A 16249-nucleotide genomic window follows, 5' to 3' on the forward strand; every position below is an offset into this window, starting at 1 on the left:
TTGCTCACTGAGGTCAGATTGATGTGGACCGGTACATCGCTTGCTTTAAAGTGTAATGGGCCTCTTCATATTTAATGGAAACCCAGTATTGAGACTTCTTTTTTTTCAAAGCAATTATAGGTTGGCTGAAATGAGCTCCTTTTGTATTGATGGCGTATGTTGAATGTTTAGGTGCTTTGAAGCAGTCTGGATTAGTGATGCCCACAGGAACACTTATGCCACTCATGTCTTTATCCTCAGCCCAGCCGACTGTGGCATGCTGCCCTCTCTGGACCCTGAGACAGTGCTTCAGAACGGTGAGTGGAGGGATTTGCCATAATAAGGTCTGCGCAGGAGTGTTCATTAGAACTTCTGTGCAGAAAGCTTTTAGAGTCACTGAGCTTCCCGGAACAAGATTTTCATTTTAGGCTGGAATTTAAATGCCACTGTCGTTAGTGCTAACTGTCACCCCACAAACATCTTAAATAAACAGACTCGTTATGGTTTTGTTTACTAAAATGTGTGCAGTTTAAGTGTGTTATTTAAGTGTGTGGTTGTAGAATGTGGCTTAAGAGTGTGGCTTAAGAGTGTGGTTTAAGAGTGTGGTTTTAGAGTGTGGTTTAAGTGTGTGGTTTAATTGTGTGGTTTTAGAGCACAGTTTAAGCGTGTGGTTTAACCTCTTAGCGCAAAACCCCTAGTGGTCGGCATGCCGGCATGCCGAGATTGCTGAACTCAGACATTCAGTGCTACTGCAACCAAAGTATGTGTTAAAAACAGAAACGCTTTGTTTTAGTTTCATTAGTAGACGATACACGACAACTATGCCGAATATGGAGTTTCGCCGCGCCACCGTTGTCGCTCTGGTTGTCCATTTAACACGCACCCCCTCCCTGCAGTCTCATCTGCAATTGCACCCCCCACCCATGACATAATGGACAATATTGTCTATCTTGGCATTCATAAAAATATTCTTTCACCACTAAAAAATCGTATTCCGTCATAGCAACAAGGTAAACTGACAATAGCCCTAAGATATGCCAATACAGCAGTGAAAATGCTGCTCACTGAATAATGAAATATACGAGAAAAGCTTTTTAAAAATGGTACCATTGATACCATCTACAGTCAATATCTGGGACTAAATACTGAATAAATATACAACCTTGTTGTTGGTTTTATGCGTAGAGATGTCCCTTAGCGTTTTTTAGGTCAGCGCAACCGAAAATTTTCTTATCATTGAATTCACTTACGCATTCACTCACTGCACCTAGCGAAATGTGGTCAATGATTTTTCATAATTTCTTGGAAAATACTATTATTACTGAGGATTTCTGGGCATAGCTAAGCCATATGTTTGCTGGTAGACCTAGCTGACATTGTTTTCTGGAGAAGCGAATAGTCTCCGTCTGCATCCACTGAACATAGATAAGCTTTCATCATTGCTATGTAAGTATTACTGCTCAAAATACTTTGTTTATATACGTTGTTTTTGAAATCGAGTGTCTTTAAATAGTTTAGTGGTATTATATAATGTGGATATTTCACAATGTAATGTAAGCGTTAGTTAGTAGTGTAATGAGGATGTTCCTCAACACCAGTTTTGTCCCCCAGGCTTGGAAAATGGCAACCATTGTCTCAGTGCCTAAAACAGCACACACAAAATTGCTTAATGATTTTAGACCCATTGCCCTCACACCTCTATTAAGCAATTGCATGGAGTGTCTAGTAAGCAAGGAACTCATATTGCAAACAGCTAAGCTCCTGGACCCCATGCAGTTTGCCTACCGAGCCAGCCGAGGTGTGGAGGTCGCCACTCTCACTCTCCTGAACAAAGTACATGGTCATCTAGACAAGGCCAACACATATGTCCGCGTACTTCTCATGGATTTCTCCTCTGCTTTTAACACGGTCCAGCCTCATCTTCTCTTGAGATGCCTGTGTGACCTGAACGTCAGCAGTAGCCTTGTCCTGTTGGTCAGGGAGTTCCTGAGAGAGAGGCCCCAACGCGTCTGTATTAATAACACCTTCTCCGACTGCCTTGTCCTGAACACTGGCATTCCACAGGGGTGCGATTTATCTCCCCTCCTGTTTTCCATATATACAAATGCGGCAAAATACAACAGAAAAGACCTCTCGCTCATTAAGTATGCTGATGACATGGCCCTGGTTGCCTGCCTGCAGGATGTCAACAGCCCTTCCTACTCAGCACATCGTCCGCCTTGCCACCTGGTTTGACGGCAGCTTCCTTGACCTTAATGTCAGTAAGACCAAGGAGCTGTGTCTGGGAGGTAGGATGGGAGCAGGAAGCATAGGGCCCGTCTTCAAGCCTACTATCATGAAGGGGCAGGAAGTGGAGCAGGTCACTCACTTTAAATATCTGGGAACAATCATTGACAATAAACTCACCTTTCAGACCAATGCAGACTACATTTACAAAAAGTCAAGGCAGCGACTCTCTCTCTCTTCAGGAAACTGAGGAGCTTCAAAGCCAGCAAACACACCCATGGTCTACAGGTCACTCACTGAGTGTTCTCACCCTTAACATTGTCTCCTGGTATGGGAAACTCTCAGTTAGACACAGGAATAAGCTGACCCAGGTGGTCAACCAGGCCAGCAAGATCATTGGAGACAAACAATTGCAACTCCAGAACCTATACAACCAGTCCATAACCTACAGTAAAAAAGCAACCCAGGTCTACAATGACCCCACCCACCCCCTTTACTCATCATTCCAGCTGTTGCCATCTGGCAGGAGACTCAAGGTCCCACTAGCCAGGAAAAATGGGTAGAAGAAGTCATTTGTGCCCTCTGCTGTGGCCATTATAAACAGAGTGTACATAATAAAATAACCCCCCTTGAGCATTGCTGTTGCTGAAAATGTATTTTGTATATTTTAGCTGCTCTTTACTGTCTGTTTTACACTGTGTTGCCAGAATGCCGAAGGCAAATTTCCATTCCATGTAAATGTAATGGACAATAAAGTTTTCTTATCTTATCTTATAGTTTTTGTGAAGCATGCAACAGTGATGCCGTGAGAGTTGGAACATTGCCAAAACGTGGTGGACGGTTGAAAATTGTTTTCATGTCGTCCCATCCCCATGCAAGGAAACATACGAGAGTACAGAGCATAGAAATACATACAAGAGTTCATTATTACACATTTAGGTACTGTACCGCATTGTGTGACAATGTTTTTTCATTATTTTTTAATATGATAGCAATGTTTCATCTTAAACCTTCATAAGGGGCTCATTTATATGCTTTGTAATGGACAAAAAGCATTTTATTCATTTTGGATATGTTTCTGGACCCCTAGATATTTTAGACCACTGTACTGATGGAAAGCTTGTGATTCCCACTTGAAAATGATTCAACAGTGAGTTTCTTGAGTCAAAACAGTTGATTTGTAGTGAAATACGTGAATATGTTGTGATTTACAGCAATGCATAATTTTGGATAGATTTGGAGACGCTGGGTACACTGCTTAGTTTTTGCTTCATAAATCTATAGTAGTTCTACATATTCACCCTTAGATTTTATGAACTTGTGGTCAAGAAGTTTTTGATCCAGCACATGTATAGTTTAATCTGCTGTATATATGCGATCTCTCAGTATTTCATTGCAAACTAAAAAAGTGCAAATTCATTTTTGATTTTTTTGTCTTGACAATTGCATTTGTGGCACTTTATTTCTTCAAAATTATGAATATAAACGAATCTGCGTTAGTATTGTAAATTGTACAAATGTCTTGCTTCAATTATGCCGTTTTTAAAGTCTCACTGGTGTTCACATCTGAAGTTATAACGCTTTAAATAGGGTAGGCTACCCCCTAAATGGGCAAGGATTGGCAAGATTTGGCATGTGCGTTAAGGGGTTAAGAGTGTGGTTTAAGAGTGTGGTTTAAGTGTGTGGTTTACGCGTGGTTTAAGTATGTGGATTTAGAGTGTGGTTTAATTGTTTTTATTGCATGTCTGGCAGAGAGAGCCTAAGCAGGTGTATTCCTGTGCTGCTGTCTCTCCTGCTGGAGTTTACTGGGAATGTTTACTGTTCTAAGGCGGCAGTTTGCTCTTGAATTTTAATATGGGTTTAATAGATGGCAGCTGTCATTTTTACCCTGAGCTGTATAGGCCTGTGTTCCTTTCAGTAACGGGAAGACTGCCAACCTCTGCCACGCCTCTTCTGATCCTCTACGCTCACCATTTTATGTGTCCTTTTTGTCTTTGTGCTATCCCTTGCTTTCTCTCTCCTTCCCTTTCCTTTCTCTCTATCACTCTGTCTGTCCTTCTCCCTCCATTTTTTTGTTTCATCTCCCCCTGTGTCCCTCCCTGTCCCACTCCTTCTATCTCCCTCTCTCTCTCTCTTTGCCGCCTCCTCTCTCTGCCCCCCCCCCCCCCAGGTCATGAGTTGCTGTCGGAGCTGCAGCAGCGGCGGTTTAACGGTTCGGAGGGGGGTACGGGGACGGCCTGGTCCCCCATGGATGACGAGCTGCTGGCCCAGCCGCAGGTGATGAAGCTGCTGGACTCTCTGAGGGAGCAGTACACCAAGTACCAGGAGCTGTGCAGGCAGCGCAGCAAGCGCTCGCAGCTGGACGAGATCCACACCAAGGTCATGCAGGTATGCGCAGCTGAACGAGATCCACACCAAGGTCATGCAGTTATGCACAGCTGAATGAGATCCACACCAAGGTCATGCAGGTATGCGCAGCTGAACGAGATCCAGGCCAGGCTGCTGCAGGTATGCATAGCTGCAGGAGATCCAGGCCAGGCTGCTGCAGGTTGGCGCAGGCCTGCGCAGCAGAGCGTGTTCGGTTGGTGCAGTAGGACTAAAGCGATGCCCCTCTGATCTTGTCCTTCCTTATTAGCGGCTGGTTCTGCAGAATGGGGCCTCTGGCCTGTCACAGGTGCTTCCTGTTTAGTCAGACCACGCCCCTCCAGAAACCCCCACACATTTCTCATCCTGAAACCGTCCACGTTCGGCTTTTAGGAGCCGGTCTGGGGAAACGTTTGCGTTTGAAGGGGGAAGGCACTCTGTACAGCTCACTATGAGTTTCCCCGTCACTGTTTTTTGTGCATCTTGTGTTCCCCCTGAACTGAGCTGGTCTCTGTTGCCTGTGCGTTTTTCTGGAAGGAATCCTCAGAGCATAAGAATGTCCCTGTGGGAGTCATTGTGTGTCAGAAGCGTCGTGGCGTGTGATTGGCCCTGGCTCTACTCCCACGCTCGCTCGCTTCACTCCCGTCCGCTGGCCTCATGGGGTTGAGCCGCACGCCGCGTGTGCAGCGCCACCCTGTGGAAGTGGCAGTAACAGCAGCTGCAGCTGGGCCGGCTCCCGCTCAAACACTGCGTTTGCTCTTTCACACTAAACCGTAACTTAACTTAATGCAATGTAACTTAATAAGGGCTAATTTAATGTTTTTTTTGGAATAAATGACTTTAGTGCCTCTCTGGAGGATGTGTTTAGTGGTAAATGTATGGCTGGAAGTGTTCCCAGTCTATTATCCTGTGCAGAAAGGGACAGGGGGGTGGGTGTAGAATGTATGTTTCAGTACTCACATCTATTTGAGGTAGAACAGAATACCAGCCTGGGGTGATGACTGAAACAGACCTGTCCAGATCAACCAGTAGCTGTTTTACCACGCACTTACACCCCCCCCCCCCCCCCGGAATCTTCCAGACTCCTCCCTTCCTTCACTATGAGGAGAATGCACTGGGATGGTAAATGGTAAATGGACATACATTAATCAATACAACTACATTCACATATCAGCTACAAACTACAATGGGAGGTGGGTATCACTGTCGCCTCGCAGCACAAAGTTCCCCGGTTTGAATCTCAGTCGTGGCCTTTCTGTGTGGAGCGTGCGTGTTTTCCCTGTGTCCGCGTGGGCTCCCTCCCACAGCTCAAAGACATGCAGGTTAGGTTAATTGGAGGATCAAAATTGGCTGTAGGTATGAGTGTGTGAGTGAATGGTGTGTGTGCCCTGCGATGGATTGGTGACCTGTCCAGGGTGTATTCCTGCCTCAATACACGATGATGGATGGATTGATTATCATGGGAAGCTTCTGATTTTTCAGTTTCAGCATATTTTTGCATAATTGATGATTTTTCCAGAGAACTCTCTATTACCTGCTGTGATTGTTTGTTTCTTAGAATATCAGGCTGATTTAATTATTATGTTAGAGGGCTGGGGGTATCTTGACTCATGCTCACTGAGGCAGTGTTTTTAAAATTTTTATTTTTATTTATTTTTAAAAGCTTCTCAGCTTTTATTGGACTGGACAGTGTAGAGATACAGGAGGGAGAGACATGCAACAAAGGGTCACGTGGTCGGACTCGAACCGCTAACGTTGCGGCTCGTAATGAGCATGTGGACAGTGCTCTACAGGCTACGCCACAAGACACCCCGACTGGGGCAGTGTTAATGAGACCGGTTGTGTGCAGGTTGTGAACTGGCTGGAGGGGCCTGGAACTGAACAGCTCCGCACGCAGTGGGGGATCGGCGACTCCATCAGGGCATCCCAGGCTCTGCAACAGAAGCACGAGGAGATCGAGAGCCAGCACAGCGTAAGGACCGCCCCCTGCCCTCCCATGCCACTCCCCTCCTTTCATCACTCACTGATTGGTGGACATCCCTGCTACCGGAGAGCTCCCATCTCTCAGAGGTCACCTGCTTGTCACTGACTGAGCTTTCAGCCTGTGTACCTGCAGCGCTGTATCCAGCCTGTGTACCTGCAGCGCTGTATCCAGCCTATGTACCTGCAGCGCTGTATCCAGCCTGTGTACCTGCAGCGCTGTATCCAGCCTGTGTACCTGCAGCGCTGTATCCAGCCTGTGTACCTGCAGCGCTGGATCCAGCCTGTGTACCTGCAGCGCTGTATCCAGCCTGTGTACCTGACCTGGGAAGCTCAGCACTGCCTCACTGACTCACTGCAGTTTATGAATGTAACCGCAGAATTGTATGTGTGTGTTGCAGGAGTGGTTTGCGGTATGTATGTGTGTGTGTGTGTGTTGCAGAAGTGGTTTGCAGTATGTATTTGTGTGTGTATGTGTGTAGCAGGAGTGGTTTGCGGTATGTATAAGTGTGTGTGTGTGTGTGTGTGTTTGTTGCAGGAGTGGTTTGCAGTATATGTAAGTGTGTGTGTTGCAGGAGTGGTTTGCGGCATGTATAAGTGTGTGTGTGTGTTGCAGGAGTGGTTTGCAGTATGTATTTGTGTGTGTATGTGTGTAGCAGGAGTGGTTTGCGGTATGTATAAGTGTGTGTGTGTGTGTGTGTGTGTGTTGCAGGAGTGGTTTGCTGTCTATGTGGAGCTGAACCAGCAGATCGCTGCCCTGCTGAACTCTGGGGATGAGGAGGACCTGGTGGACCTGAAGGGCCTGCAGCAGCAGCTGAGTGACGTGTGCTACAGACAGGCCAGCCAACTGGAGTTCAGACAGAACGTGCTGCAGTCCGCCCACGACTTCCACAGCACCGCCCAGGACGTAAGCCCCGCCCCCTCCCACCAGTGCCACACACAGACGTGCATATTTAACTAGACTGGCCAGCACACCTTCAACTAACCTAAGCTTGTGAAGTCCCGGAAGTAAGCCTGTACTGTGTTGAGGGAAAAACATTGGAGCTCCCATTAAAGTGAATGGGGAATATACGATAGGAAAAATAAAACATCCTGGATGGTATTTTGAAAATCGATTGATGACTGTTACGTTTCATATGAAAAGCAGATTGAAAAATCTGCATTATGTCATATAATATGCACATTTTAATAAATATATTCGCAAGGCTTCTGGACCAAAACAATTATCGTTTCCGAAACTGCTGCACATAATTTATTATCAGTATTACTATGGTGCTGTCACTCATGAATGGGCAGTGTGTTACCATGGTGCTGTCACTCATGAATGAGCAGAGAATGTTACCATGGTGCTGTTACTCATGAATGGGCAGAGAATGTTACCATGGTGCTGTCACTCATGAATGAGCAGAGAGTTACCATGGTGCTGTCACTCATGAATGGGCAGTGTGTTACCATGGTGCTGTCACTCATGAATGGGCAGAGAATGTTACCATGGTGCTGTCACTCATGAATGGGCAGAGAATGTTACCATGGTGCTGTTACTCATGAATGACCAGTGTGTTACCATGGTGCTGTCACTCATGAATGAGCAGAGAATGTTACCATGGTGCTGTTACTCATGAATGAGCAGAGAGTTACCATGGTGCTGTCACTCATGAATGAGCAGAGAATGTTACCATGGTGCTGTCACTCATGAATGGGCAGTGTGTTACCATGGTGCTGTCACTCAGGAATGGGCAGAGAATGTTACCATGGTGCTGTCACTCCTCATGAATGACAAGTGTGTTACCATGGTGCTGTCACTCATGAATGACCAGTGTGTTACCATGGTGCTGTCACTCATGAATGACCAGTGTGTTACCATGGTGCTGTCACTCATGAATGAGCAGAGAATGTTACCATGGCTTTATCGTGTCTGTGCACTTCCTCAGTTGTCGCAGCAGCTAGACGGGCTACTGGGCATGCTCTGTGTGGATGTGGCCCCAGCCGATGGAGCTGCCATCCAGCAAACACTGAAGCATCTGGAGGAGAAGCTGAAGACTGTGGGTGAGGAGGAGTTATTTTCCACTGCTCCTCCATCTTCCACTGTTCCTTTATCATCCGCTGCTCCTTTACCACCCACTGCTCCTCTATCATCTGCTGCTCCTCTATCACCCACTGCTCCTCTATCATCTGCTGCTCCTCTATCATCTGCTGCTCCTCTATCATCCACTGCTCCTTTACCACCCACTGCTCCTCTATCATCTGCTGGCCCTCTATCATCTGCTACTCCTCTATCATCTGCTACTCCTCTATCATCTGCTGCTCCTCTATCATTTGCTACTCCTCTATCATCCACTTCTCCTTTACCACCCACTGCTCCTCTATCATCTACTGCCCCTCTATCATCTGCTACTCCTCTATCATCTGCTGCTCCTTTACCGCCCACTGCTCCTCTATAATCTGCTGCCCCTCTATCATCTGCTACTCCTCTATCATCTACTTATCATCCACTGCTCCTCTATTATCCACTTATCATCCACTGCTCCTCTATCATCCACTTATCATCCACTGCTCCTTTATCATCCACTTATCATCCACTGCTCCTCTATCATGTACTTATCATCCACTGCTCCTCTATCATCCACTGCTCCTTTACCATCCACTGCTCCTCTATCATCCACTTATCATCCACTGCTCCTCTATCATCCACTGCTCCTTTACCACCCACTGCTCCTCTATCATCCACTTATCATCCACTGCTCCTCTATAATATACTTATCATCCACTGCTCCTCTATCATCCACTGCTCCTTTACCACCCACTGCTCCTCTATTATCCACTTATCATCCACTGCTCCTCTATCATCTATTTATTGTCCACCGCTCCTCTATCATCCACTTATCATCCACTGCTCCTCTATCATCTATTTATCATCCTCTGCTCCTCTCTCATCCACTGTCCTCTCTCGTGCACTGTATTTGGGTCAAAGTCAAAGGGCCAGATCTCAACAGTTTCTTAAATTCACAGCTTTCTGGTGAATCTGATTTTGCATTTGTGGGGCTTCTGGGTGGGGCAGACAACTCTATGGGGTCACCCAGTGATGGAAGAGTTTCGGTATACACTCATGACACACCAGTCCCACCTGCAGGTCCGGCTGTGGAGCTGCATACAGTGTCTTCCTCCATCTTGTGTCTGTGTGAGCCTGACTAGCGGACTGTGTTGTGAGAAGAAGGGGGAGCATAAAAAACTGGCAGTCTCTACATGGTCATTTGCTTTTTTTTAAGGTTACATTAAAATAGGTCCTTATTTTTTGATAGCTATAGCTGCAAGTCCATGATCTGAAATGGCTCTGCTCAATTTCAGAGGGAACTCTGCAAGGCTTGAGGGAGAAAGGACAGGTTCTACTCGACCAAATCTCCACCCAGACATCCTGGTCGTATGGGAAGGATGTGAATGAGGAAAGCAAGGAGAACGTTGACCACATCCACGGCGTCATGGAAGACATGCAGCTGCGGAAACAGAGGTAGGTCTCCGCCATTGGCTGGAAGGAAACCAAGCCAAGCCCTTGGCCATGTGCTTCATCCAGATGGTTGTTGGTGGGAACGGGCGCTTCTTTTGGGTGGTACCTGACCCTCTTTGTTGTGTGAAGGTGTGAGGACATGGTGGATGTGCGGAGGCTGAAGATGCTTCAGATGGTCCAGCTGTTTAAGTGTGAAGAGGATGCAGTGCAGGTCAGTTAAGCTGTCCATCTGCAAAGGGGGTTCTCCCAAAGAAGGTTCTCCCAAAGGGGGTTCTTCCAAAAGAGAGCTCTGCCCTGGGTTCTCCATATGTTTTCAGGTTTTCCTTCTAGCTGATCCCTCGATTAATGAAGGCAGGAGTCCCTAACCCTGGCCCTAGAGGTACTCCTGATTTTTACTTTCACCTCAAAGTCAACAAGTTATACCCAAGAAAAAAGTGATTTTGCAGTTTTAATGGCCAGCTTTAAATCATCAATAAAGTTACAAGAAAACCCCAAAAATTTCACAGGTCTTCAGAAACAGGGCCTGGGGCTCCTCTGAAATAAAGGTTGTTTAAATTCTATAATTAGAAAACTTGAAGTTAATTAGCAAATAAATGGAAAGACTAAGGGAAGTCACTTACAGGTGTGACTTTATAGTTACTCACCCGTTACTTATCTGTTCCTCCGTGCTGACGTTGCTTTAGACTCATAAAACCTCAGTGATTTAACCTGCCTGAGCCCCTGGAGTCCCTGTCAAACATGCCTCAACAAGAACCCCTCTTTCAAACCACTCAGGTCTCCTCTTCCAACCATGTTAGCCATAATTACTGCCCCCAGGCTTGTCCAGCATTTCTGTATATTACCCTATGCATGCTGGGACATTATTTTCTATTGTTAATGAACGAGTCATTCCTGTGTATTAGAAGCATGTACTTCATGCGTATATTTGTTGTTCCTCATTTACCTATGTTTTGTTCATTACCTGTACGGTAAAGCAGGCTTGGCTAATTTGTATTTTCTTTGTCAGCTGGTGGTGTCTGTTACACAAAATGAAAACACCCCCTGTCTGCAAGCTAATCTGAGTCATTAAAATTCAGTTTTAATAGTAATTCATTCTTTATAGAATACAAATCTATTTCTGACCTAATGTGCCTAATCATCCCTCATTTTTGCTAAGAAGTGTGTAACTGAGAAACATTAACAGCTTGTTACACTTGAAGGATTTCTATAATGGTTGGAACAGGAACCAGCATATATACGGAGAGACCTGGTGCCAGGACTTGAGAGCGTCTGGTCTGGAATAAATGGGTTTTTGTACTTGACCATGTGTTGTGACCATGTTGTCTGTTTCCCACGCTGAGAGAAGTCTGCCTGCCCTCCATGCTGTTACTCTGTCACTAGGCAGTGGAATGGCTGGGGGAGCTTCTGGATGCTCTCCTGAAGACCCACATCAGACTAGGAGACGATGCACAAGAATCAAAAGTGCTTCTGGAGAAGCACAAGAAGTTTGTGGATGTTGCTCAGGTAGGATGGGGATTGTTGGGTGGTAATCCACCATTTTAACACTGTTTCCACTGCACAGTTTCCAGTGCATGGACATTTATTGTTGACATGTTAATTTTTTACTATACTGTTAGTTTATTGATTGTAAGGCTTTTTAGTGAATCAGTTTCCCTTTCCAGGATAGCAACATTTTTAACTACTATTACCAGACCTGGGTTGAATAATTATTTGAAATATTTTATACACAAGTAAAATTTGCTGATAATTTAAAAAATAACCCATTTTCACCAACATCGAGAAAAAAATATTACAATTACCAGGGATAGGGCCGTCTGGGTAGTGTAGAGGTATAATCACTTGCTTACCACTGCAGAGACCCGGGTTCAATCCCCGGCAGCGGTACTTCCGGCTTGCGGGCACTAACAGGCCTGTCCTGACTGTGTGCAGGTGTTGTGGTGTGCGGGCACTAACAGGCCTGTCCTGACTGTGTGTGCGGGTGTTGTGGTGTGTGGGCACTAACAGGCCTGTCCTGACTGTGATCTCAGAGCACCTATGACTATGGCAGGCAGCTGCTCCAGGCGACTGTGGTCCTCTGCCAGTCCCTGCGCTGCACCACGCGCTCCTCAGGCGACACCCTGCCACGCCTCAACCGCGTCTGGAAGCAGTTCTCCGTCACCTCCGAGGAGCGGGTCCAGCGACTCGACATGGCCGCCTCCTTCCATGCCGCGGCCGAGAAGGTGAGCCCCACCCAGGAACCCACCCAAGCCCCGCCCAGGAACCTACCTATTAAGTGGTCCGGCCATCCAGGCTATGCCAAAACAGCGGGCAGTGTGCCAGTTGACCTTGGTTAAAGAAAAGATTTACTAAGAATAAAATACACATTAAGAAGAACAGGTCATTCAGCTCATCTAGAACATAAGAACATAAGACTACCTAATGAGAACAGGCCATTCAGCCCATGTAGAACATAAGAATACATAATGACTGGAACAGGCCATTCAGCCCATGTAGAACATAAGAGTACATAATGAGATTAATAATTTAAGAGCATTTTAATATGAAAACGTGTGCTTTGGCAGTGTTCATTTCTCTGCTGTAATGCCTGCATGGTTACTGTCTGGCTCAGGTGCTGAAAGAGGGAGCAGAACAGGGTGAGGACTTAGAGGCAAACTTTGAGGCCTATGAGGAGGTGGAGGCCATCGGGCGATCTGTGCTGGACAGACTGACGGTGCCTGTGGTTTTTCCCGACGGGTGAGTACTGCAAACTGCACTGTGCTTAATGCTCCACCGTTAGCCTGTTAGTACCAACCCGCCTCCCCCCATTTACATTACCTTCTACAAAGGATTACAGATTTAACATTTAAAAAAGGGTTACGATACGGTGTGTTTCTAATCAGGCAGTTCTGTTGGAGACTGTCCATAACCATCTGAGCCACAGCTGCTGAACAGCTGATTCTTTTACACCCTTCTTCAAAAGGTCACTGTTGCAGAAATCAAGGATTTCATTTACTTTTCCCTGCCTCTTTCCAGTTCATCACTTGATGGCGATGTGCATTACACAAATAAAACTTCTGTTTTCTATCTTTTGTGTTCACAGACTGACAGGTGTGCAGTAAAAATGTGCGCTTCACAGTATGCTCAGCTGTAATATGCTCTCATTTACTAAAAAAGTCTGCCTTAAGTGTGTTAGTCTTATAATGACGCTTAAAATCTTATAATTTTTTGCTTGATGAGAAATTTTTTTATCTCATTACCAAATCTTGAAATGTCAAAAACATATTTCGAGACTTTTGAGAATCCTATTGTACGTTCTTTCCCACATTCCTCTAACACTCACTGTCTAAAACATTATGAGACAGTCATCCAGATTCAATCATCATGTCTACTAAACTTTTATTTACAAATAAATTAAATAGTTTCTCTCCTTACGAAGTATGGCATGTTCATTTTTGAGATGACTGAACACATTAAATTGTGTTTGAAGCTTCAGACTTGCGTTTAATCTCTCAAAGTTAAAAGAGAGACGTTGATTGAATGCAGGCCTCATTGAATTCAGGCATTTCATTTCCTCTGGCTGCTGAGTCGGCTGCCATTTTGGCTGAGCTGAGGGTCTCGATGGTTGAGCTGGCGGGCGCTGTGTGCTCGATGGCAGTTGTGTGCTCGATGGCGGTTGTTGTGTGCTCAATGGCGGTTGTTGTGTGCTCGATGGCGGTTGTTGTGTGCTCGATGGCGGTTGTTGTGTGCTCGATGGCGGTTATTGTGTGCTCGATGGCGGTTATTGTGTGCTCGATGGTGGTTGTTGTGTGCTCGATGGCGGTTGTTTTGTGCTTGATGGCGGTTGTTGTGTGCTCGATGGCGGTTATTGTGTGCTTGATGGCGGTTGTTGTGCGCTCCATGGCGGTTGTTGTGTGCTCGATGGCGGTTGCTGTGTGCTTGATGGCGGTTGTTGTGTGCTCCATGGCGGTTGTTGTGTGCTCCATGGCGGTTGTTGTGTGCTCGATGGCTGAACTGGTGGGCGCTGTGTGCTCCATGGCGGTTATTGTGTGCTCTATGGTTGAGCTGGCGGTCGCTGTGTGTACCCCGCAGGACTGAGCAGTACTTCGGCAGCCCTGGTGACATGGCCTCCTCCGCCCGAGCCATCAGGGACAGAATGAAGCTGGTGGAGCTGAAGAGGATGCAACAGGAAGAGGCAGAGCATCCTCAGGAAAATGATCTGGAGATGGACCCCCAGGATAGCTAATGATTCCTCCCCAGATGCCTGCCCAGGAGCCAGGACTCCCTTAAGCACCATGCAACACCTGTCACAAATCCCAGTGTACACAGCTGCCAGGGCACTATGGGAAACCGTGCTCTCAAACAGCCCCCAGGGCACCATGGGAAACCCACACACTCACACAGCCCCCAGGGCACCATGGGAAACCCACACTCTCACACAGCCCCCAGGGCACCATGGGAAACCCACACTCTCACACAGCCCCCAGGGCACCATGGGATACCCACACTCTCACACAGCTCCCAGGGCACCATGGGAAACCCACACTCTCACACAGGCCCCAGGGCATCATGGGAAACCGTGCTCTCAAACAGCTCCCAGGGCACCATGGGAAACCCACACTCACAGAGCCCCCAGGGCACCATGGGAAACCCACACTCTCACACAGCTCCCAGGGCACCATGGGAAACCCACACTCTCACACAGCCCCCAGGGCACCATGGGATACCCACACTCTCACACAGCTCCCAGGACACGATGGGAAACCCACACTCTCACACAGCTCCCATGGCACCATGGGATACCCACACTCTCACACAGCTCCCAGGGGACCATGGGATACCCACACTCTCACGCAGCTCCCAGGGCACCATGGGATACCCACACTCTCACACAGCTCCCAGGGCACCATGGGATACCCACACTCTCACACAGGCCCCAGGGCACCATGGGATACCCACACTCTCACACAGCTCCCAGGGCACCATGGGATACCCACACTCTCACACAGCTCCCAGGGCACCATGGGATACCCACACTCTCACACAACCCCCAGGGCACCATGGGAAAGCCACACTCTCACACAGCTCCCAGGGCACCATGGGAAACCCGTGCTCACACAGCCCCCAGGGCACCATGGGATACCCAGGCTCTTATGGGCGGTATCAGCGTCCTGTTCTTCCTCAACAGACCGCCACCTTGCCAAACTGTATCACGGCGGAGTGCTCAGTTAATAGCCCTCTGCTCCTGCCATGACATACGTATGTAAATTGGATGACTGTGAATGACTGTGTTGGCACTTACCTGTCCAGCACGGGCAGGCGAGACTCATAATGGCACAGAATGCGTAGCTTCATCTCGGTCCTCTGTGTTCTCTGCCACTGTAGAATTTCTTGGCCATATGTGGACTTCCTGTTTGTAGACGGTAAGAAATGCATTTCCCTTCCTTTCACGTTTTTAAATAGTCGCTGGTCGCTGCATCTTTTTTAACAGTACCAATGGGCAAAGCCACCCTGCAGCCCTTTTGTATGAGCAGAAACTGCCTAGCCCACTGTTTTCAGATGGTTATTGTGAACAATACATTTTGCAGGTACGTAAACCCACTTTTAAAAAGGCCCTGATTACTGTGGAACTTGCGCATATTAATATTAAACATCTCCTCATAGGCTTTGTTACAAATGTGCACTATAATTAACGCTCGTTTCACTTAATAGAACTACAGTGAGAATTATTCTTTCAGAATTCCAAACTGCCATTAACAGTTTATGTACACTTCCTGTATCTTGAAGTATGTTCTTAAAATGTCAATACAATATTTATTTTGTTTTGCTGTAGTTTTAACATATTCTGATAGCAATTTTACACTTGCAGGTATAATTATGTATATCATACAGATCTGGGTTATAAAAATAATTTCTAATGGTATCCCTAAATGAGCAAGAGTTTGTAAAGGATAGACTGTAAAAGTGCACAAAGGTCACAAAATATTCATGCGCCATTTAAGTGTTATACAAGTTAATACATTTTGCGGTATCATTGTGATATTTATTTCTAAACTGAATTAAATATATTCATTCAGTGTGAACTTGCAAATGAAATCCATCATTTCTAAAAGTGAGCTAATCTGTGGGAACCATTACCATGGCTGTAGTGCACAAGATGCGCTAGTTAGACATTTGGCCTCAAGGTGGTGCCAGTGTGCCTTCTCAGCACTGAACTAAACA

The 16249-nt window shown here is 46.5% G+C and overlaps 1 protein-coding gene across 1 annotated transcript in view; it reads left to right on the forward strand.

Annotated features, from left to right (window-relative positions):
• LOC118214035 (SEC14 domain and spectrin repeat-containing protein 1-like) overlaps positions 1–16110 on the forward strand; it is a 30438-nt gene extending 14328 nt beyond the window's left edge. Inside the window, exons 9-19 of the mRNA XM_035393434.1 lie at positions 241–296; positions 4376–4593; positions 6419–6541; positions 7262–7456; positions 8481–8595; positions 9895–10054; positions 10181–10262; positions 11432–11554; positions 12079–12270; positions 12660–12784; positions 14120–16110. Of these exons, the coding sequence (XP_035249325.1) occupies positions 241–296; positions 4376–4593; positions 6419–6541; positions 7262–7456; positions 8481–8595; positions 9895–10054; positions 10181–10262; positions 11432–11554; positions 12079–12270; positions 12660–12784; positions 14120–14273 (1543 nt within the window). The 3' untranslated portion in view covers positions 14274–16110. The remainder of the gene's footprint in view (positions 1–240; positions 297–4375; positions 4594–6418; positions 6542–7261; positions 7457–8480; positions 8596–9894; positions 10055–10180; positions 10263–11431; positions 11555–12078; positions 12271–12659; positions 12785–14119) is intronic.
• The last annotated feature ends 139 nt before the right edge of the window (positions 16111–16249 follow it).

Source organism: Anguilla anguilla, chromosome 15, assembly GCF_013347855.1.
Source record: "Anguilla anguilla isolate fAngAng1 chromosome 15, fAngAng1.pri, whole genome shotgun sequence".
Lineage (NCBI taxonomy): Eukaryota > Metazoa > Chordata > Actinopteri > Anguilliformes > Anguillidae > Anguilla > Anguilla anguilla.